The sequence below is a fragment of the Pantherophis guttatus genome, chromosome 3, assembly GCF_059756535.1.
Source record: "Pantherophis guttatus breed Tessera chromosome 3, ASM5975653v1, whole genome shotgun sequence".
NCBI lineage: Eukaryota > Metazoa > Chordata > Lepidosauria > Squamata > Colubridae > Pantherophis > Pantherophis guttatus.
Window position 1 is genome coordinate 149,499,365 of NC_142065.1, and position 24,760 is coordinate 149,524,124.

The 24,760-nt window shown below is 37.9% G+C and overlaps 1 protein-coding gene across 1 annotated transcript in view; it reads right to left on the reverse strand.

The window, feature by feature from the left end:
- The window catches only part of JARID2 (jumonji and AT-rich interaction domain containing 2), a 242,420-nt gene that overhangs the window by 79,894 nt on the left and 137,766 nt on the right, over nt 1–24,760 (reverse strand). Inside the window, exon 3 of the mRNA XM_034429207.3 lies at nt 10,822–10,963. Coding sequence (XP_034285098.1) covers nt 10,822–10,963 — 142 coding nt within the window. The remainder of the gene's footprint in view (nt 1–10,821; nt 10,964–24,760) is intronic.

The following is a 24,760-nucleotide window of genomic DNA, read 5'->3' on the forward strand; positions in this document are numbered from 1 at the left end:
TGACTAGCATTATGATTTGTAATCAGAAATGTACTTGACTTTAAGCCCACCTTAAAAATCTCAATGTTACACTAGGTAATGCGTGTAAGTTATTCAAGCTCTGAGTCATATTAAACATTATATGTTTGACACTAATAAGCTTTGGTTCAGATGTGTCATCTATACTATTTTCTTTTTCCAGCATGGTATGATTGGGCATATATAAATTCTATTCCATGTTGAAGACGGAGCACAAGGGACTGAATTTCAGAAAAGAAACAGCACACACTGAGAATCTATTCATATGATAACGTCCAAATCTGTTATTCAATGAAATCAAATGAGAAATGCACAATTAAGTTGTGATGAACACTGCAGCTTACCAGGTGCTGGACAAGTCCCATCGTGTTTTGCAATCCTGGGCAGGCAGCCAAGATAAGAGAGTTATCATGTCCCTGGTGAGCTGCCATACATAACCAATGGGCTGTGTTCAGCTTGGTGAGACAGGAGCAGTGCAGGTCTGGATTAAGGACTGATGTCATGTGAAACAGTTATTCACTTAAGGATTTATGGGGCATGCTAAGAAGGTCACTGAAATATTGAATATAACCTTCCCCAGACTGGCTGGGAATATTGGGATTTGCAGTCACAACACATCAGAAAAGGTTAGGTTGGTGAAGGGTGATACATACTGGATTTTACCTAAAGGCAAACAACTTTCCTTCTCTATTTGTAATGTTCTTTTGACATTTATAAAATCTCTAGCAGTCATAACCTAATGCATACTATACTATAAACAATCATAGATTTAATTAATACCTATACCTGACCTTAGGCACAATGATATTTGAAAGTACAAATATAGAACTACCAAGTTAGTATTTTTGGTGAAGCTATTCCTTGTATTTTTTTTTTTTTTTTTTTTGTTCACATGTCATGGCTTAGCCCCAAACAAGAACAACTATGCCTACTAATTCCTCCCATAAGTGGGCATGACCTAATACAGATTATTCTCTCAAGGTTTTGCTAAGTATACTCTTTAAATCAGAACTCTAGTTTGTTTTGGAAGCAATAAGCCGGAGAAAGAAATGTAAAACAAACCATTTCATTTTCTAATTTGTCTATTTGAGCAAGTGAGAATCCTAGTTTTATATGACAGTATCATTTTATCATTTGAATCTTCATTTAACTTGGCAGGAGCCAGTAAGATTAAGGCATAATATGACTCGTATGGAAAAGAAACATAATTTCACTCTTCCAATTTTTCTGCAAGTACAACTTTTTTCCTTCATTTCATTATTGCATTGTAGATAAACTGCAGTGCTATCATATATAGATTTGTGCTATATATTTTGATTCAAATTAATCTTATGTGCCTGGAACAATTTAAAACTAAAAAAACCCAACTTGATAGAAAAAATGTAGTCAATGGAAAACTTCGAAAGCTGTTTAAGGATTGCAAGGCCTCTCCTGAACGAAATCTTTTATTTTTAATTCACAAACCATAATTTTAATTTACCAGTACTGATATGATAAATGTAGATATAGCTTTCATATGTTTTTTGTAACCCTGAGTTGGCCAATCAAGGTGTGTATAACTGCCTATTCATCAGCAGAATCTTGGATTGGAAGAAGATTGGATATCTTTAACATAAAATAGTAGAACTGTCTAGCTTGGTTCCATGTCAGTTTTCATTTATCAAAGGATTTGTACTGCTCCTAAAATGGAGTTGACTTTGGTTGCAAATCCTGAAACCTTTTCATCAACTGATACAACTTAACCTGAAAATCTGCAACTATTCTCTCCACTGTCAAGATTACAAGTGGACACTTGGCTGGAACATTCTTTAAATCTCACCTGATGAAAGCTTGCACAATTTTTTTTATTTGTTTAATTGAAAAAAAAAACACCTTTATTATGGTCTTTAGACCAGAGAGCACAACAATAAAAATATTATAAATCTGTAATAATTATTATTACTGAAAAAATACATAAAATGCCATAAAATACATTACTATAGTAATTGTAATATAGATAGCACTGGCAACTGCCTTTTAGCCCTGCTGTTTAGCACGAACATTTGTGCTAAACTTCAACTGTAGGTAGGATGGATACTCTCTCACCTTTAATAAACATATTACTGTAATACAGAGGTGGTAATTATTTTTGTAGCTAACATAGCTACCATAGCATTTTTCATTCCAGGTGATTCCATCTTTTAAATAATATGTTAACAAAAATGTTAACAGTTTCCTATTTACTCCATTTTCTAAGAGTGCATTGCTTCCATAGGGATATTTTTCCCAAGTTCTGCAGCTAAAACAAATGCAGAATGCTTCAATGGACTTGATTACTTCACTGAAACCCCTTTTTCTTTTGATAAGCATATTATGAATTAATGCCTGCTGAACTGGCAAAAGTATCCCATGCATTCATTAAAAAAAATAATTAATCTAACTGTAACTTTTACATGTTAAACAAATCAATTTCAAACATCCATGGTTAATGACTCACTGCATTCCATGCAACAATTCCAGATATGCACTTGAACAGGATTAAACCCATTATAATTCATATGGTAGTTCTCAAAGTGCTATTGGAAGGTGGTGGTGATTGTGTTAAACTGTAAAGACAAATGGTCCCCAAAGAAGACTCATAATTATTATTTAATTATAGATAAGCTTTGACTTTGGATATATTTTTAAGTATCATGCATACAATGTTACAGTCTATGACATTTGAAGGTTTGATAGGACAATCACTCTATTATGTAACTAATCCCTATAGGGTTACTCATATAGTTGAATAAAGAGTTTAATGAGCTTTTGGGAAGAGAAAAATGCTTCAGTAGCGGACAACTTTAAGCCACAAAAAATGAAGGACACCGAATACTCCAACTTGTTGTGCAAGAATAACCAGTCTAAACCACTAAACTATAAGTAACCATGATTAGTAGGTTGCAATAGGATAAATAGATAAGGAAACATATTGCATAACACAAGACTCTTCAATGATTGTACCACTTTATAATTCTGCTCTGTAGCATGGAATTCCTAAATCAGCCAACCCAACTTCAATACATGTCAGATTTTATTTCATCCTTCAATGGACACTAATTTCCAGTGCTACTTGGAGAATTGTCCTTGTTATACAGTACTCTAATCCAGATGGAGCTGTGTGGTACAGAAAAAAACCCTTTCAATGTATTTATGGGTGTGTTAGGAAATGGAGTGAGGACCTCTAAGTAACTGGCAAGAAGCAGCTATCAATTTATTTGGGGAGTACAAAATCACATGTTCTGAAACAGGCATAAATGTGGCTCCATTGGGTGTGTTTTGGCTGGTCTTAATAAAGGCATTGCCTGATTTGGATACTTTCAACAGTTTGGCAAGTATTAATATCCCAAATAATGCTGTTGAACTTTTTTTCACCCTTGGTTATCTATACGCAATGTATATACAATGTAGAATTTCAATATCAAATTCCCCAGCAGACATGGGTTCAAGTTTTTCTAGCTTGTTTTCATCAAGAGGATGAGGAACATCTGACGGCTGTAACCAGGGGGACCTTTTATCAGGTTCGCCTGATTCGCCAGTTGCGGCCCTTTCTTGATCGGGATTCCCTGTGCACAGTCACTCACGCCCTCGTCACCTCTCGCCTTGACTACTGCAATGCTCTCTACATGGGGCTCCCTTTGAGGGGCACCCGGAGGCTCCAGCTGGTCCAGAATGCAGCAGCGCGGGTAGTGATGGGAGCAGCATGGCGCTCCCATGTAACACCGCTCCTGCGCGAGCTGCACTGGCTCCCAGTGGTCTTCCGGGTGCACTTCAAGGTGTTGGTTATCACCTTTAAAGCGCTCCATGGCATAGGGCCTAGCTATCTTCGAGACCGCCTGCTGCTACCGACGACCTCCCAGCGACCCGTGCGCTCCCACAGAGAGGGCCTCCTCAGGGTGCCATCAGCCAAACAATGTAGGCTGGTGACCCCCAGGGGGAGCCTTCTCTGTGGGGGCACCTACCCTCTGGAATCAGCTGCCCCCAGAGTTAAGGAGAATCCAAGACCTCAGTGCCTTCCGCCGTGCCCTTAAAACCCACTTTTTCCAGCAAGCCGGGCTGGCTTAGGAAGAAATTTTTTAAATTTTTAAATGTTTAATTGGTTTGTGGTTTTTTAAATTTTGGGCCAAATTTATATAGATTTTAATTGTTTTTAATATTTATATTTCATGTTTTTAATTCTGGCTGTGCACCGCCCTGAGTCCTCAGGGAGAAGGGCGGTATATAAATTGAAAAAAAAAAAAGATACTGGCTACTAGTATAATAATAAAGAAATGGTCTTCTGTGGAAAAGCTTGGAGCAATTTAATTAGAACAAGATTCTATCAGCGCCTAAACCTAATTTACTACTCAATAAGGAACATATAGGCCTTTGCTTTGTTAGTACAAAGCATGCACTTTGTTCCAGTTCACATAGCTAGATATATACAGAACACGTGGCATTACAGCACTAGAAAACTAAATCCATTGCATATGTTAGTTATGGGAGTGAGAATCACTGACAGCCTAGATTGCATGCTCTTTAATTAATTGCATATTTCAAGTGGCAGCATGCTATCATTCTTGCTAAAGGGATATAGTAACATTTTAACCACTAGAGGGCAAACTTTACCAAACTGTAGATAAAAATCAGAGCCAGAAAAACACCATATTTTTCATGTTATGCATGTATATATTTGGTATGTAGATTTAAAAAAACACCAATAAAATAACCACAGCTAAATTTTCAATTGCACTCAAAAGAAAATTTGGACATATCTATTATATCACTAGTTGGTAAGAACTGGTTATGGGCAATAATTCCATACATTGCCTTAGTTCAGTGATGGCTAACCTTTTTGCTGTCGTGTGCCAAAAGCGGGGAGAGCGCGGGGGGGCACGTGCATGCGTGCACACACTCAATGCCCCCTTGCCCCTGCCCCCCCCACGCATGCGTGCACGCTCCCCCCACTTTTGGCATGCGATGGCACAGTGGGCCCGGTAGGCCCGTTTTTCATCCTCCCCAGGCTCCAGAGGCTTTCTTGGAGCTTGGGGATGGCGAAAACGGCCTCCCCCCCCCAGAGGCCCTCTGGAGGCCGGAAACAGCCCATTTCTCGACTTCCGGTGGGCCCGGAAGGCCCAAAAATCAGCTGGCCAGCGTGCGCATGCGTGCTGGAGCTGAGCTAGGACAACACTTGCGTGCCCACAGATATGGCTCCGTGTGTCACCTGTGGCACACGTGCCGTAGGTTCACCATCACGGCCCTAGTTGTTATAGTTCTAAATCCCACAGTGTTCATCTTCTTTGTTATTGTATAGTTTTCTATTTTTTAGATGCTGCATTTTGCTAAATACATACAGTGCATTCAGAAAGTATCCAGACTCCCTTCACTTTTGCCAATTTTGTTATGCTGCAGTCCGATTTTATAGTTATTGAAAAAAAAATTCTCATTAATCTACACTCAGTACCCCATAATGACAAAGTGAAAACAGAAGTTTAGAAAGTCTGTAAATTTATTAAAAAGAAATAACTGAAATATCACACTGGCATAAGAATTCAGACCCTTTGCAACAACATGTGAAATTTAGCTCACGAGCTTCCCATTTCTCTTGATAGTTGCCGACATGTTTCTACACCTTGATTGGAGTCCATCTATGGTAAATTAAATTGATTGGACATGATTTGGAAAGGCACACACCTCTCAATAGAAGGCCTCACAGCTGACAATGCATACTAATAGCAGAGCAAAATCTGTGAGTTCAAAATCTGCCTGCAGAGTTCAAAGATAGGATTATTGCAAGGCACAGATTGGGGGGAGGGGGTGGGTTATAGTAAAATTTCTGCTGCACTAAAGGTTCCTAAGAGCACAGTGGCCTCCATAATTCTCAAATGGAAGATGTTTGGCACAACCAGGACTCTTCCAAGAGCTGATCACTGGGTCAAACTAAGCAATCAGGAGAGAAGGGTCTTGCTAAGGGAAGTGACCAAGAACCTGATGATCACTCTGACTGAGCTCCTGAGATGTTGTGTGGAGATGGGACAGAGTTCCAGAAGGACAACCATTACTACAGCTCTCCACCGATCTTGCTTTTATGGCAGAGTGGCTAGACGGAAATTTCTCCTCAATGCAAAATACATGAAAGCCCGCTTGGAATTTGCAAAAAAACACCCGATGGACTCTCATACTGTGATGGACCAAGATTTTCTGGTCTAATGAAATCAAGATTGAACTGTTTGGCCTCAATTCTAAATATTATGTCTGGAGAAAAGCAGACATTGCTCATCACCTGCCCAATATCATCCCAACAGTGAAGCATGATGGTGGCAGCATCATGCTGTGGGGGTGTTTTTCAGCAACAGGGACTGGGATACTGGTCGCGGTTGAGGGAAAGCTGAGTGGAACAAAGTACAGGGATATCCTCAATGAAAACTTGTTCTACAGCATTCAGGACTTCAGACTGGGTCAAAGGTTCACTTTCTAACATGACAACGATCCTAAGCACACAGCCAAGACAACACAGTTGGCTTAGGGGCAACTCTGTGAATGTCTTAGAGTGGCCCAGGGAGAGCCCTCACTCAAACCTTATTGAAAATCTTATTGAAAGTGGCTGTCCACTGACAGGTGAGCAAAGTTTGTTGTGTCATACCCAAAATGTCTCAAGGTTGTAATTGCCACCAAAGGTACTTCAACGAAGTACAGAGTGAAGGATCTGAACACTTATGCCAATGTGAGGCCTCTTTAATGGGGGCTGTTTCTTTATCCAGTGAAGCACTGCAGGAGGGTTGTTTCTTAGCTCTATGATTTTTCTCTCCATTTTGCAATTTGAATAATGCAACCCTTACTGCAACCGCTTGCAATCTCCTGCAAGCCCAATGGTCTTCCTGCAAACAGTATGCCTAGCCGAGACTAGGCAGGGACTTGAAGCCTTACCAGGCTAGCAGGGCAAATATGAGTGTGCCTAGCTGCAACTAGGCAGGGACTCCAAGTAAACAAGCCTCCACTGATGCTGTGGCCTTTGAATATGCTCAGTCGCCGCTGGGCAGGGATTCTACCTCTCCTGAGGTCTTCAGCCACTGAGATTACCTAGCCGAGACTAGGGAGGGACTCCTTCTCGCTCCAGCAAGGCAAGATGGGGCCGTGCACACTTTCTTTGGCTCCGCTGCTTAATTTGAGGAGCCCTAGATCGCTCCCACTGATGAAATCGGCAATCTGAGCTTCCACGGGCTGAAAAGCAGCTGCTAAAAGCAAGCCGTTCTTCAAAAAGGTCCCCACTCACGATGTCACTGTCTGAAATTCCTGAGAATGGCCAGGAATCACTTGAAACGTCTCTTCAGGTTAAGACCGAGCCGAAACTGGGGCAGAGAGGAGGAGGATGGAGGCGTGGCCCAAAAGAAATTGACAGCTCTGTCTCAACAGGAAACAGACAAATCAACCCATCCTTAGCCACTCCTGGGAGCTTTCAGGAGAAATTTCAGGTTTTTTTCTTTTTTAATAAATTTGCAGACATTTCTAAACTTCTGTTTTTCACTTTGTCATTATGGGGTACTGAATTAGATTAATGAGGAAAAAAAAAGAATTTCAACAACTGAAGAATCAGGCTGCAGCATGACAAAAGGGAAAGGAGTCTGAATACTTTCTGAAAGTACTGTAAATCCCTCCATGGATATTTAGGTATTCCCATTAAAATAGCATTGTTTAAAAGTAAGATTTTTAATTTACCATTATTTTTACTTGATCAAATTTTTGAAACTATCCTTCTCCCTCACAGAGGAACTGGGCAGGGTACAATTAAAAAAAAAATGAAAACGTAAAAGCTGTATATGAAATTTACAATTTTAGAAAAGCAAGAACAGATTAAAAATTAGTATTAAAAAGTTAATTAAAAGGCGGGGGAAGGCATTCAGGGCAGTAAACAGCCCCGTGTCTGTGTGCTGTTCTGTATGCCGCAAGCAGAGCCATGCTTTTACATCTTTCAAAAGGCCAGGAGAGTTGGGGGGGGGGGCACTGCTTTATCTCTGAGGGGAAGCATAATTCCACAGGGTGTGGACAGTGGAGGGAATGGCAATCTCTTCCTGGATCCCACCAGTTGGAATTCTTTAGCTGACAAGCTCTGCCGCATGCCACCCCTGCCTGCCCAGATGGAGCTGGCTGTTGAAATGGGATTATAATAATAAAATAAATTCAGTTTGTCAGATCCTGACATCATCCACAAATCTTAAGTACCATTACAATGATCACTTAAAGCATCTATTTTAACCGCAGAAATAATATTTAAAAGAGTTGCACTAATTGATAATTAAAATATGAAAAACAGACATCTCTGTTTTTCCATTTTTATAAAATTGCTCACAGTGTATTTTGTCTCCTAATTCTATTTTCACCACCCAACTTAACCTTCTTTTCAGTAAACTAAGTTGCCAAATTGAGGCAAAATAGATTTGCAAGACATATCTATCCTGTGGTTGCCATTAATTCCTTGATTTAAATATTATGCAAACTGCTCTTTACATAATTAATTACTTGAATAGGAAATAGAAGCAAATCAATACCCTCTAATTAAACTGTATTTTCCTTGCTTTCAATTTTCCTCAGCTTTTGCTTAAACCTACCAGAAAAGACTGAATAATAATAATAATAAGAAGAAGAAAATTGATTGTGTCAATAAGCCCAATTGTGTCAGGTCAATAAGGGAAAATATTGATAAATTGTATACAAATAATAAGTGAGAAATAATTTTCTGTGAAAGCATATTTCACAAACACTAATGATAAAATACTTCAAAAATTGTATAGTAGAGGGGCTTTAAGGCTATTGAAATTTCTGAGGGACGATGTTTCTGACTTTTTAAAAGTTTTATGTACAAAATTTTAGGTAACTTATTGCTGCTTCTCTCTCAGACTGAAATGCACGTTTATAAATGGATCTGGTCCTTCACAAGCAGAAGTGACAATCTGTTCCCTCCATTTCTTAAACTAAATGTAACAGTAAAACAAAATCCTTTAGGGAAAGTGCTTTGCATATTCAGAGAACACAGAACATAAGAGCTATAGTACAGGTATTCCTTTGCCCTATGAAGATTTGTTCCAAAGTTATGACATCACTGAATGAACACTGGTTATGACTCAGCCTTGGAGTTCTGCCTGTCCCAGTACCTTGCAGTCATGTGATTGCAATCTGGGTGCTTGGCAACTTGTTTACACTTATGATCTGTTACAGCTGCCTACAATTTTGTGATCATCATTTGTAACTTTCCCTGAAGGCCGGTAGGGAAGTCAGCAGGGAAAGTTTCAAGTCACAAATCTCCTCTATCTGTGCCCCCTCTCCTAGACTGTGTCTCCTGCACACTCCTCCGACCCCCACCACACCTCTCTCGCATCCTCTCACACCCTTGTGCACCCTCCTCCATCAGCACTGTGTCTCTTGCACACTCCCTATCAATGTCCCTTGCACAACTGTCCATCCCCTTGTCCCAAAGATGCTTTTTCAAGAGGCAACTGGACTCTTTTGGTTTTTCTTTGAAGACGTTTCGCTTCTCATCCAAGAAGCTTCTTCAGCTCTGCTTCTTCTTGGATGAGAAGCGAAACGTCTTCAAAGAAAAATCAGAAAGTCCACTTGCCTCTTGAAAAAGCACCTTTGGGACAACCATGACCTGGATGACTGAGAATCTCCATAGACATGTCCATCCCCTTACTCTCTCTCCTACATACAGCAGCTGCTTGGGTCTGGTACTTACAATTTCCTGCTGGCTTTCCCACTGACTTTGATTGTGAGAAGCCAGAAGGAAGGTGCTTCACCTAATGATGGTGGGATTCAGATAACAATATAAATTTTGTAAACTGCCTTTGTAAGCTGCCTCTAGGCAAGATGGCTGGCATATAAGATAAACAAACAAACAACTCTGAGAGTTCAAGGATTGCTCTTGATAAATGATACAGTTGCACTTTAAAGTCACACTGCTTAGCAACGGAAATTCTAGCCCCAAGTGTTGTTGTTAGTCAAGAATTACCTGAATAGCCTTTTATTAACCATTTTTCTTCAAGCATTCAATTTTCTTCCTTAACACAAGACAAGAAATAATGGTAACTTATCCTTTACTTTTGACACTGGTAGGCCCGCTACATCTTCCATTTTACTTTATATTGTGCCTATTTAGGAACAGGCCCAGATTATATCATAACAAGAGTCAAAAAGGATTTTACTACTGAACTGAAGACAAAAGATTATTGTCTTACAAGAGCCAATAACTAACATGTTTACAATGATGTTCTCTTCGCTGGCAATGTTTTTTTGATTATCTATGCCTTTTAAGCTCCGTCTTTTGGTGTGGCCACATGTTTTGTTCAGCAAGTCAAGCACCACAAAAATAAAAACAAATCTTTCAGAAAACCAAGGAAAGCCTTAAAGAAATGTCTTCAAACTAAGATGGTTGAGATTTTGAAAGAACTCCAAATCCAAAAGAAAGATTTTGTTCCTTCTAAGAAAAATGCTTTTCATCATAAGCAAATAATTTTTTTTTATCATTAAAAGCAACATACATGCCAATGAGTTCTTTTCTGACATTGTTTCTGAATTTGCTTTTGTAATTCTGTTACACAGATCCTTTTCTTGAAGCAGAGAAGACATGGCTATTTGCAATGTCCTTCTGGGGGCCATGGAGTGAACAAGTAGAGTGAAATCTACATTTGGAAGTTCCGCATCTCCACATAGACTTTTCACTGAATTAATGAGATGCTTCAGCACGGTTCCACTGTTATGATTTATTTATAAGTCTACAATCTATTAAATTATATGAACTTAAAAGAGTCTGACCTTTTCCTTGAGGGCCCTTCTTCAAAATCTGAAGAACTAATATCATTGGAAGTTGAGGATACTTGCGATGCATCATCCTTCTCATTCTCTAGGTGTTCAGACCCTGGCCTTAATCCTTTAGACGAGCCATTACCAAGGAGTCCTGTAATTAAAAAAGCAAAAGAGTTAAGAGAAATAGCCATAAATCCACTCCAAAATACACTAAAGATAGCCAGACACACATACACACAGAGAGAGAGAGACAAAGGGACAAAGAAGAGTTATAGCACCAGGAATCCTTTCCCAAAAATATCAACTGTATAAAATGTAGCCTAATAATATTGCTAAATAATATATTTAATGCACTTATTATACTGCTTATGTACATTATGCATCTTATCTCAGTTATCTCTTTCAATCTTTTCACTCAATGTTTTAAATCCTGTGAATGTTGAGACTATGTGCCTTCTGGAAATGTAATTGTGATTTTCTGCCCAAGATGAGATTTTAGCCAGATACTTCCTGATTCATGTCTCATCTCATTTTATTGAAATACTTTTGGCCAGTTAAGTACTGCAAATTGTCAACATTATAGACAATTCACTAAACTTTAGATGTAACAGATAAAATCGGAATTTTTATTTCATACCAAACAACGGACACCTATTTTTACATATTACAGGTAATCCTCAATTTATGATTAGTTGTATAAGGAGTGTTCAAAGTTATGACCCATCCTCTAAATTATGACTGCCATACCACCATCCCTGTCACATGATCATATTTTGGGAGCTTGGCAACTGGCTCACATTTACAACACATTGCAGCATCTCATGGTTACATGACTGCGTTTTGCAACCAGGTTGCAGAATGCTATGTGTCAATATATTTTCCACTATTTTAAGGATTAACACAAAGCTCTTTAAAACCATGAGAAATAAAATTAAACTGCACGATTACCCCATTTGCTTGTAATTCTTAATGCTTAAAACAATAAAACAGAGTGTGGTCTTCACCATCAAAAGTTTTTGGTCCCTGTTCTGAGTGAATGAGAACTTCAAACGGGGCGTATGCTCAAACTGATGTTTATCTAGAATCATTTTTCATAAGCAGTTACAGAAAGCATTTAGCTGTCCTTTTCTTTCTTTAAAACTGCATTTCCAAATAAATTTTCATATTTAACAAAAAGAATAGTTGTAGAAATCAATGCTGAATTTTCAGCTATCTATAAATAGACCTTAACTAACCCTTAAATCATAATAAACTAATAAAAACAGGGTTTGGGTGGTAAAGAAGCTATTAGAATAGCCATTGCTATCTTGCTAGTTTCCCAGGACAGGAGCAAGGCATGCAGTTCACTAAACTACAATAAAGTTATTCTAGAATGTATGGAGATATTAAGCCTGTGACACACTTTGATACTTTTTTAAAATAAGAATTTATTACAATTTAAAAATTAGATTAATTTTTTCCTAGATCTTATCTATTTAATGGGATCAGTGAAAAACTGGAGAAAATCCTAATTTCCATAATTCTAAAACACATTTCAATGTGATGGCATATATGAATAAAGAACTGAGATGCTCCCTCACCTCTTTTCTTTGTTAATTGATTTTTTTTCTCCCACTTTTCACCATCACCTTTATCTCTATTTAACACAAAAGATAATAAGCGGTTTCAGCTGAACACTGTCAAGACTCCGGAAACACACTTGGGAAGGATCACTCTGCACAGGTCTTTCTCACTACCTACACACACAATAGCCGTGCCTGTTGCCACCTTTACACTTACCAATGATATAAATGAACTGTATGCATGAATTGATCTCTGTGGTTGCTAGGAGTTGAACATGACTTGATGGCACATACTCAATCAATGTTATGAACTGGTATTTGTCAGCTACCAAATGCATGACTAGCAGATTCTGTGACCAATAAATGGTTGTGGCCTCACAACTCAAGTTACATTTTTAAATAAAATACTTGATGCCACTCTCATGAAATGGAAGGCTGCCTTTTATCATTAGGTACATTTATTTTTTTGTGTTAAACAGAGGCATGATGTAACAAACAGCCATTAAAAAAATAACTTATTCAATGGTCCTCAAATATTAATAATTATTTCAAAGTCTGAAGTTACAGCAAAGATAACAAAAACATTTGCTGTGAGGAATATTAGGTTTTTTTTAAAAAAAGTGTTAAATCTTACAGTCTTGACACTCCTATTTTCATTTATTTCCATCCTCTAAAAATCCATCCATTATTCATATATCATTGAATTTTTAAGCCATAGATTATTATATTTGGCATATAGATAGTTCTCACTGCCCACAGTCTAGTATATTTATAATTGATGATTAGAAACAAGACTTCAATATATTGTGGGAAGGTTTTTGCAGTCCAGAGGCAGCATTAAGACACAGTAATGTGACTGAGAGGCCCCTCCACCAAGATTGTGAAAGATTCAGACAGAAGGAGAAACCAAGGTTACCATATGGTGCAAGTGAGGCAAACCTTTAACCACCAGCTGATGAGTTGCTTTGAAGAAATGGTGGGCAGCTGCTGCAAGGAAGCCACATGATCTCCTGCAACTAGGTTAACCCAATGAAATGGGAATAATTGAGCAAGAAAGAGGGAGGAAAAATACAGGTACATTTTACAGAACCACTATGGCAGGATGAGGGAAGAAGTCCTTATAGAATGAAGAGTAAAACCACAGGCTATGGAAATTAACCCCACATTTCTCTAGACTCATTATTTACTGTTTCATTATTCACAGTTTTATGAAAAAGAACCTCTGTAAATATTGAGAGTCAGCTAATTTGCTACAAATTGGGGAATTAAGAAAAAATCCACTTTGTTACCTAGAATGGCATAAGATAGTTCACGGAAAGAACAGCATCCCAACCAGAATATAAACAACAAAACAACAAAAAACATCATCAGGTTTTGGGTTTTTTTTAGACTTTTTGCATGAAACTTTAAAAAAATGAAAACAATACATGAGCTTGATTAGGGAAAAAAAAGTAGTAACACTGGGATTAGAGGGCGGAGCTAAGCTAATTTGCAGACTCGGTCACATGCTGCATGGCACTGTCGGACCCCAGAGTGACAGCCGTTCCCCTACCATGCGGAGAAAATGAAAGTTATGTTGTAAGTTAACCATAGAATAAAAGGCCAATTTAAATATATCTGTTGTAAAAATAAGTTGGAAGTCACTTTTTGTCTTTTGCACTTTTGGCTTTGCTTTATCTTTCTTTCTTTACTTTTTTCTCTTTTCTATCTTGAAGTTTTTGCTTTTATTCTTTCTAGTTTTTTAAAAAATCTAACGTAGTTATCTTTTTTAAAATTGTAAAATATTTACATGGCATGAAGTATTTTGCAATGTGTATCTTATTTTATATCCAAAGGGGAGCCCATCTGAAAACCATACTTAGGAGAGGCCAGGCCAATGTGTAGTTATACAATTATACCTGCAGTGACTATAAGTCCTTTTTATATAAAAAAAACAACCAGTCCTTTATTTCAAAAAATTGCCTTTTAAATATATTTATTTTTCACTTTTGTCCTTTATTTTGGTAATTTAACTGTTACCTTAGAAATGGTACCTCTTAATGTACACTCTTTTACATCCATGTGAAAAATAAGGAACTTGAGTTGTCTTTTTAAAATAAATTTACCCAAAGTGTTTTGATTTCGATTTTATTATAATATGCAGTTTTATAAAGTTTTTCTTGGCTTTGCTCTTGAATTTTCCTTTGTAAAACAATTGAATGTTTTATGCTTCGAACCTTAAAGCACAAATAAAAGCATAACCAGGCTTTTACCATTAAGAACTGTGCAATTTCACTATCCATTTCATGAGAACATAAAAGACTAAAGAACTATGTGGTTCAGATTCCTATTCCCCTAGTCTTCAAACTGGAGAAAATGGTACCTCTCTGTGATTGAACTTCTGCCTGTGATTGATGCTCCTGCTTAAAAGCTATTCTGCAAGTCAACATCTAGAACAAAGATAGGTGCTTTAGACGAGCATAGCAAGTGTGGCTGAAAACATCACACACACACACACACACACACACAAACACACACATTTATAGCCTTGGAATAAAGCCAACTGCAACTCTCTCTCCAGTACTTCCTTTTAGAAGCATCCCTCAGTTATCAGCCCATAAGCTGTAACCAATTTAAGTTTATTTCAGGCTTTAGCTAAACAACATTTAATTGCAATCTGGAATACAAACTCTGAACAATCCCTATGCTTAAGTAAAGCCAAAGTGCTCCCATGAAAGTAACAATGAGCTGAGAAACCAACAATAACTTTCAATTGTTTCAGTGGTAGTTATAAATTCTAGTTAGATATTGAAATCTTTAAATAAATTTAATTGGAATATTAAATAAATTTTCTTCAAAAAATTCAGTTTAAGCTCATCTCCTTCCTGTAAATAGCCTTATAAATGTGATGTTCTCATGAACACCACAAAGATGGACCATATACCACATTTTGTCTCTGCTGCATTCCTTTTGATAGTCCCAGTTTGCCACATACTAGAAAGCAAATATCTGGAAAGGGAATCCTTGTACACTTGTTATGGTTCCCCACAGACATTTTATACCGAAGTTCTGTACATTCTGTACAGAAGTTCTATAACAATGCAGCAATTCACAGTAGCCACTTGTCCACCAATGGAAATATTGGAATGGTGAACAAGTTGAAAAGAAAACTCAAAGCACAAGGCGAAAATGCCTTGGATAGAGCTACGACCTAAACTTCTTAGTAATTCACTGCAATACATACAATCTTTTTGAGTCAAAGCCCATTTATAATGACAACATTGTCTTCTGTAGTTTAGATTTTAAAAAAAATTAACATTTATTCTGAAAACAGAATAGACTTCTCTCTCAAGGAAATAAAAGTCTGATACTCCAAGACAAAAATCTCTTCTTAAGCAAGAAGCTGCAAAGAAAAAAAAGGGAAGTTATCATAAATTTGTCCCCATTGATCAGATTATGAAGTGCACTCAAAAGAGAAATAAATCAAGTTATCCAATTTAAAGTCTTTCACCCTTTCATAATACCTTATGTTGCCAATTTATTTTCTTTAAAAAATGTCATCACAAACAAGAAGCTTTTCACTAGAGTCCCTTCCACCAAAACTCTTCATAAAACTGAAAAGTAATCTTTGGTGATCATGAAAAGTTATTTCTGTCTTGTTGACAATCAACATAAAAATGGATTTTAATTTATTGTTTCCTTTTTCTTTACAGTTTAAAAAAAATGTTGTTGGTTAAATTTACAGTTAACAAACTCCAGGGAAGTCTAAATCATGTATATAATTTGAGGCCTTGAGGTTATTTAAGTAACCTTTATGAAAGAATTGCTTTTATTATTTTTTCCAAGACTAATATTTATTCTGGAGAAATGCCATGCTAAAATCCAAGCTATATGAAGCTTATATTGTCAAAAAAAAGTGTTCTGTTGGCTGTTGGTTTACTTGCACTTCTTTTCTTACTTCAATTTCAAACTTTAACTGAAAGTTTGCTGAAAGTGCATTTCCTTCTCCCCCCTCAAAAAAAGCCCACCCCCAATGATTATTCTAAATCTTCCTATGTTCAAGAGAGCCAAACACTATCAGGCATTAAATGCATGCTTTACTTTTTCTGTAGCAATAACAAGTAACACAGACTTCTTGTTTACTATTTTGTCTCCAGGGGAACTTTGTAACTTGAACCTTTCAGCATTGCCTTAACCATAATTTAATTAACAGAATGTCTGCAGAATTGGGATTTATCTCAAGAACCTGTTCACATTGCTTCTGATCATCCAAATCTGAACTAGGCTGTTATGTAACCAGTAATAGTACTAAACACGAAATACCAGAATATGATAGGAAAGGGTTAATTTCCTCATTTCTAGTTAAAAGTAAAGCTTATTGTTTCTTCTTGCCCCATAGAAGAAACTCCATTCCTTTGGCTGCATGAATTGATTTCAGTTAAATGTGGTTTACCTCTTTTATTATCCCAGCTTGATAACAAACTTGCAAAAAGAAAGATACTTGGAAGCTAAAGCAGAATAGAGCATACTGGGATAAAGAAACTTGCATTTGAGAAGGTTGGATTATTGTTTTAATCTACTTCCCTTCCTAAATTGTGTCAGGTCCATCCTCTGAAAAATGCTGCATTTTGTCCAACTACCGTTCTTGGTCAATGGAGTTGACAGGAAAGTGACTCAGCGTGGTCGTTTGAGACATCCTCAAATTCATTTGCACATCTAGCTTGAGTCAAGTGTATTAACTGGAAAAGTTTGCACCTAGGCAAAATTCAGGAAGCACAAAAAGACACCGTCCATTTATTAATTTATAGATTTATTTATTTATAGATTTATAAGGCTGTTCAACTCAGACAATGTGACTCTGGGAAGTGTACACATAATAAATCAAAAAGAAAAAAAAACATTTATAGGTAGTTATTGTCTTACATCCATTCATTCAGCGATAATTATTCCAAGTAATGATGACCTTGAAAAATGGACATATGACTGGTCCCCTACGGCCATCATATCATGATCATGTGATCAAGATGTGAACACTTGGGTGCCTGGCCCATAGTTATGTCATCTCAGGGAACTTCAGTCACAACACTGCAACCTTCCCTGCCAACTTCCCACAAGCAAAACCAATGGGGAAGCTGGAAGGGAAGGTCTAAGTCACTCCCAGTCCACAGCATCCCCCGACTGCAGGCAGTCTCTGCTGAACTTCCTAGGCCTCCCCCAACTCACACACAGCCTGCCTTGTGCCTCCCAAGCTTTCTCCTAGCCTCCCTCAGTTCATATGTGACCTGTACCGGGTCTCCCAAGCTCTCCCTCAATTTGAATGTGGCCTGATTTTGCTCTATCCCAACTCCTTCATGGACTTCATTGAGCCTCCCAATTCTTCCCCACCCATCTTCAATTTCCATGCAGCCTGCACTGGGCCTCCCTTGGCTTGCAGACAGTCTGTCTCGGGCTTCTAAGGGTCTCCCCCAACCCCCACAGTATCCCCCAACCCCCACAGTATACCCTCTCATTACCGAACTCCTGTCCTATCACTTCACACTTAATAACTCATGCCTCTTGGGTTGACAGCAGTTGGGACTGTTGGGATTGTGGTTGAGAAGCAGTGCAGTAATATGATGTCACAATTTACAACCGCATTATTTGCTGATGGCAATCCCAGTCCCAGTTGCTGTCATAACCCCAGGACTAACCATACATCTAACAAACAATACGAACCATAAATACAAAATGCAAATTGGCAAACAAGCACAGAACAAAACAAAATAAGGAAGAGGGGAGTTCCCACCCAATCAGCCCTTAAAGTTTGGGGGAAGAACACATGTGTAGCTCAGGGGTGGGTTCTACTTACCTCCACTACTGGTTCGCAACGGGAGTGCACGTGCATGCACAGAATCTTCTGCGCATGCGCAGATCGTTCATGACGACGTGCGGGTGGGCAGAGCCTCCCACCGCTGTTACAACTGGTTCACAAGAACCGGACCGAACCGGGAGCAACCCACCACTGGTGTAGCTAGACATTTTATACTCCCCGTAGATAAGAGATACAACTGATCTGCTACTACTGGAGGGGCCTTGGGCCTGAAAGGTTCTGCCCATTCCCACTTGGCTATTTTTAAAAAGGAATCTGAGAATGGGGCTTAGAAATTCATAGAGAACATTTTAGAGGGCAAAAATCCTGCTGGTAGAATAAACAAAGATCTGACGGATTTGCTTTCATGGTAGATCTTGAATGCTGCCTTGCTATTCTTGCAGCTGTCTGTCAGGATTATCACTGCTACATGGTCACTTAACCCTCATTCCATGATGGGGAAGATGTTTCAGGCCACATATCAGTTTTCTTTCCTTCTCCTGCCACCTTGCCCTGGCACAACTACCTCGTAATCAGCCTCAGCCTCAGCCTCCTGGATAGGAAGCCATGACTTTTGTTAGAAGGCAGAATATTAGACTGAAGAGAATAAGATTCCTCCATGAGACGAGAAGTAGTTTTAAGCTCTAACTCCCAACTAAAAGAAGAAAAGTTAATTTTTTTCGTTTTTGCCTCTATCACTGTGACCGTGAATCAAAATGTCTGCTTTTAATACACTTTGAAAATTATTTGGTCATATAAAATGTATTGTTTCATATGAATTATAGCTTTTATTCTTTTTTAATTACATTATTTGTAGATTGTACTTATAAAAAACAGGAAAAAGGTTTTGTTTTTTTTAAAGAAAGTTAAGACAAATGGGAAAGAAGGATTGGACTAGTTTTTTTCTTCACATCCAAAGGCAGAGCAAATAACACTGAACTCAGCAGAAAAATGAAAACATTACCAACAAAGCAAGGGGGGGGGAGACTCTTCTAAGGACATTTAAAATACATGAAGTTAAAGAGTTGTTTAAAATGGCCTCTTTATAAATTATGTACTAATTACCAACCACTTTTGTACCAAAGCTGAACTCAATACAAATCCATATAATAAACCCATTGCAAAATATGCATTATGCAAGTATATGTATAGAGCTATTCAGTTTTATAATTACTGTAGCAATACACAAAAGGTCAAGCTTCTGCAGATATCTGGAATCATAAAAGTAATTATATGACTTGGGATATTGGAGATTTAAAATAAAAGAAAAATAATGCACTCTTGTAAGAGCTAAGAGCTAACCTGAGGGACCCCATCAGTGGAACGATCTGACAAAGGGCACTGAAAATAATAACCAAAAGATGTTCCTTTGAGGATGATCTTTTGTCCTCATAAAAGACTCGCAGAAAATTATTATATAGTATCCATGGTTCAGGGAATAGTAGTCCTATTCAATGTTAGAAAATGGTGGTGATGGAATATATGTCTGTATGTGTATCAGACTGGCAATTATTTCTATAAAATCTGATTCATCAGATTAAACAAGATGCAGCAATGTTTTTGTCACTAATATTTGAATGGAGAAGAAGCTGGCAAGGATTAATATATTCAATAGAAATAGAAAGTCAAATATAATACAGTGCTTTATATTTTAGTAACAACTTTCATTATTGCTGCAGTCCACATCAGGCAGTAAAGAAAGTTTAAACTGCAGGAACATAGACATGAAATATTGTTGAATAGTACCTACCTAGCAATTAATAATTCTTTAAACAGGTGCTGTTGTATTGACAAAGCAAATCGCGCAGAGTTTAGCAACGGTATCAGAAATTGTACTGCATTAATCCAACAGTAGCTATTGTAAGATTCCTCTTACAATTACTTCCTGCCTTTGTTGTTCCCAAGTTACTGTATAGAGTGGGACTCCCTATAAAACTACAATAATCTACTCTTATCATCTGACTCATACAGACTAATATTTGAGAATGTTAAATTATTCCTCCAGCAGCACTGATGGTAAAGCTAGTGACAGAATAAAGACTCTTCTATAATTTGCCAAGTCAAATTAATTTAATTTAATTTGTAAGAGCAAGACCACTGTTTCGTCTTTGTGCAGGATGAGCTGGGATCATGCTTCAAACTTTTTGTAATTTATAACCATTGCCTTCATCAGCAAAAATTATGAAGTTCTCAGCTGCTGACTTCCAAGAGTTAAGTATACCAAATTATTTAAATAACCATGTATGGCAAAAATCTTTCCTGTTATTTTCATTTCCTTAAACACAGTGGAAGTAACATTGTAATACTTCACACTGGTTAGGCACAAATGACCTTCTGCTGAACCATTTAGAGCAGCGGTCCCCAACCTTTTTGGCTCCAGAGACCGGTTTCGTGGAAGACAATTTTTCCACGGACCAGGGAGGGGAGGAGGAGCACCGCAACCTAGATCCCTCACATATGCAGTTTCGACAGTGATATTAGTGCTGGGGAACAGCTGCAAATACAGATGAAGTTTCGCTCACTCACCCGCCACTCACCTCCAACTGTGCTGCCTGGTTCCTAACAGGCCACGGACCGGTCCTGGTCCGTGGCCTGGGGATCCCTGATTTAGAATATGAAATGTCCTACTGTTTTTTCTAGATCAAAGCTCAACATTAATGTGTTTCAGAATCTTGAGAATCTATTTTTGAAGATATTATCACACTGACAAATATGAGAAATGATAAGAGTTTCAGTGGCAAGCCTGATATTTCTAGAAAGAACTAAGTACAGTAATTAGTAAGTTAGTTTAATCTAAATGAACGTACAAAAAGTGTGTGTTCTTTTGTGCTCAAAGTTTCCTCAACCCTTCTCCACTAAAATATTGCCAGAACAGCCATTACAATATAGACATCCACTGGCGAAGGCAAATGCATGTCATGGCATAATTGCACAAAATGTGTTCATTTGAAAATAATGTCACAATGCAGATGACTTTATTCTTTCTTGTTCCAGACACTTCTGTGTTATGCTGCAAGCCTTTGTAAATATATCGCGCTATGAAGATCAAGAGGACAGGTTCAATGCCAATATTTTTTTTAAAAAAAATTAGTTATAAAGTTATCACGTGCAGCAACTTTATAACTTTTATTTAATTAATTAAATTTATAGGCTGCCCAGCTCCATAATGATTTCGGGCAATATTGATCACAATCAATACCCTATTTCCAGCTACTCTCTCCTAAATCAAAATTCCATATTCTTAAAAAATTACCAACCAATAACAATGAAATTATTACATTATTCTCTTCCCATCCTGATGTCAAAAATGTTTGTAAAAGGGGCTACTGTGGTTTGATCACTATAACCCAAGAAATATAGTGCTAATTACAAAACTCTATGTTACTTGGTAAAAGCTTATGTGAACAACTACACAAACCATACAATCCTATTTTTTAGAATTTATACTGATATCAGTTGGAGAGACCAAACCTGAAAATAAACAATAAAGAAAGATTCATTTTCCTTCTGTTTTTACACCAAGGTCATATTTTCTTAATGTCCCAATCTCATCATCAATACCTCAGAAGTTCTAGTTCCCAACATATCTCCCTCAGTCATGTCTAAGTATTCATGTTTGTGGAAGGAAAATGGTTCTTTATCTATGTAGAAAAGCCTCATTAATTCAATGTAGCAGGGAAAATACTCAGTTTTCACTGAAAAGCTTGCATGCTTGCATTCAGATTGATAATAATTACCATTTTGTTTTGTAAAAACTAAAAATATACAGTATATTTTCTTACTCACAACAAATTCATAGGTATTTCTGGATGCAACTGTGTTAGCTAAGAAACTTTCCTGATGTCAGGAAATTCACTCCATTTCAGTGTGAGGCATTGCACAGCCTTTTTTTTGTTTGTTTGTTTCTTCTGATAGATTTATCTTTTGCATAGAAAGTATAGTTTAAGATAAATGAAATTTGGCTGCTGCATAGACTTGTTACTGAGTCTATGATAAAAAAAATCATAAAAAAAATTAATTGATTTTAAACAGTATGAGCACATTATAAAGAAATCCATAAAATATGAAAGTTTGACAGAGACACTTGGCTCCTTGCGGTCACATCATGTAAATAACATTAGGCTTTTCATGTGATAAGCCACATGATATTGAATTCATATGCTCTTCTCCTGATGTCGTGTCAAAAATTATTAGCTGATTATTTTTGCAGTCTGTAAATGATCAGAAGAGTAAGTGTATACATATGGATACACATAGTTACCACAGAAATTGAGCATAACGTAGCCTGGTTTTGTTAGGCTGTCAGAGGGAAGTGATCACCAAAACAAAATTGGGTTAATCATGCATCTTGATAGATATGCGTTTTCTCTTCTTGTTATGTGTGTCTTATTCCAAAACTGTCATAAAATCAAACCATCACAGGTTCATTTTGTTTTGTATTATTCTGGGCCACAAATGATTTGACACCAAAAAGGAGATGTTTCTTTTAGTTAAAAGCCAGACATTATGTATTTATCTAGGTCACTGGGGTATGTTTTATTTGAAATAGCCACCATAGCTTGGCCACCTCATGCTTTGCTTCCTTTATGTATATACTGGATAGTTGTACAAATTAGTTTCATATTTTTCCTGTGTTGCTATAAAAAGCTAACAGGAATTTTCAGCAATGTGCTGTGATAACAAACAACACAGCAGCAGCCAATTACAAAGCAAGCTGCTGTATATGAGCGTTTCACCACATGGAGCAACTGCCATATAGATATTATTACAAGCAGCCATTTTGTGAGCAGCAATATTGGAAAACAACAAAATTAGAGCGGTGTAGCCCTTTAGACTCAAAGGCACAAACTATTCTGGAGCAGAAGGAAGCAAGCATAACAATATGTCTACAAGACCTTAAAGCAGTTAGAACTTTCCCCAGGATCACACAGTGATTCTCCCAAAGACACATTAGTTTAAGAAGATGCAAGCGGTGGCTATGTTAACACCTTCAATGTTTCACTGTTGTCAGGTAAACCAGGCAGGAGAGACAACCAAATGAGCTAATTCTACTTTATTGGAAGGTTACATTAAAGGAATCTTGTACATCTGAAAATACAAATCTCTCACCATCACTTTTAACAATCTGTTATGTTAGGTTGTATCATTTTAAACTTTTTTTTATCCATTAAGCAGTTGTGGTCTCCTCCCCCTTTTATCCGATTGTTTCCTGGGTAGCATCTCTTCCTCATGTCCCTCAAGGTCATTCCAACATACCCCATCCATTGCCCCGTAGCAGCTTTCAGTCTTTCTATCTGAAACCATGCAGATGTTCTGTCCCCGTCTCACACACACACACCAGCAGTCGACCAAGAGTTAAAATAAACCAGCAGACAAGAATTTCCTTTGATAACAGAATTGGCAGCAACCCAGTGGCTGCTTGCCAAAAGTTATTACTTACAAAGGGAGGTTTATCTCCTCCGACCGAAACATCAAAGTAAGTCCACAAAAGCCAAAGAATAGTCAAGTCCAGTCCAAAAATCAATCCAAGCAGAGCATATAACAAAGTTCCAGAAATGCAGAATGACTTGCTAGCTTTCAGTTTTGTCCGTCACAAAGCCTGAATGGCCACCACACCCCCTTTTATCCCCTGTGGGGTGTGGTCCAGTGACTCAGCTTAATCTCTGGCATGCCTCCTTCTCTGCTGCGCACGCTTGTCTTTCCGACGCTGTCGGGGATCCAGCTAAGACTTATCTCCGTCGCTGTCTAACTGCGACTGCTCGGAAGTGCCTGGCTCCTGACCTATCTCTTGGCCTTCGGAAGACACCTGAGGCATTGCCAGAGAGGAGGGTCCTGGAGAGGGAGGCCTTGCCAACTCCTCTCCTTCACTTTCGGAGTCTTCTCCCTCCGATAAGACGGGCTCGGGAGTTGGAGTCACAACAGCAGAGTTTTAAAAAATAGATGAAGACTGTAGTATCTGTTCCTGTGTAAGTTTTTTCAGTTGCAAGTTCTGATTTTTAAAAAATGCCCTGAGCACTGAATATCTGCTGGCAACTCTTTAAAGAAGGAACACCTTTCTATGAGATAGAGCATCTGTTTTAATATGTCGCCAAAACACATTCACATTTAAATTTTTTAAAAAAATATTTATATGATTGCCCATCTCACAATATGAATACAAAAATTAATATACTAATTACAACCACTACATCCCATAGTGCCCAAAACAATCATCATCATCATTTAATGACCCCATAATCCCTTGTGGGGTAGAGTCTGGGCAACTGAATGGAGCTAGCAGAATGTTTAATGGCCGGAATGGCCCTTCCTGTCGCCTGTGCGGAGTTTTGTTCAAAAGATATATTCTCATTGGGCCCAGAGAGAAAAATATCTGCCTCTACCTAGGATTGAACTCATAGCCTCCTGATTGTGAGGCGAGAGCTCCATCTCTAGGCCACCGCACTACTCCTGTGCCCAAAACAATAATCCCAATCACAAAAAGCACATCAAAAGCAGCAGAGCTCGTCTAATCTTCTGACCCAAAGACAGCCAGGTCTTCAGTCTCAAAAAAGTCAAAAAG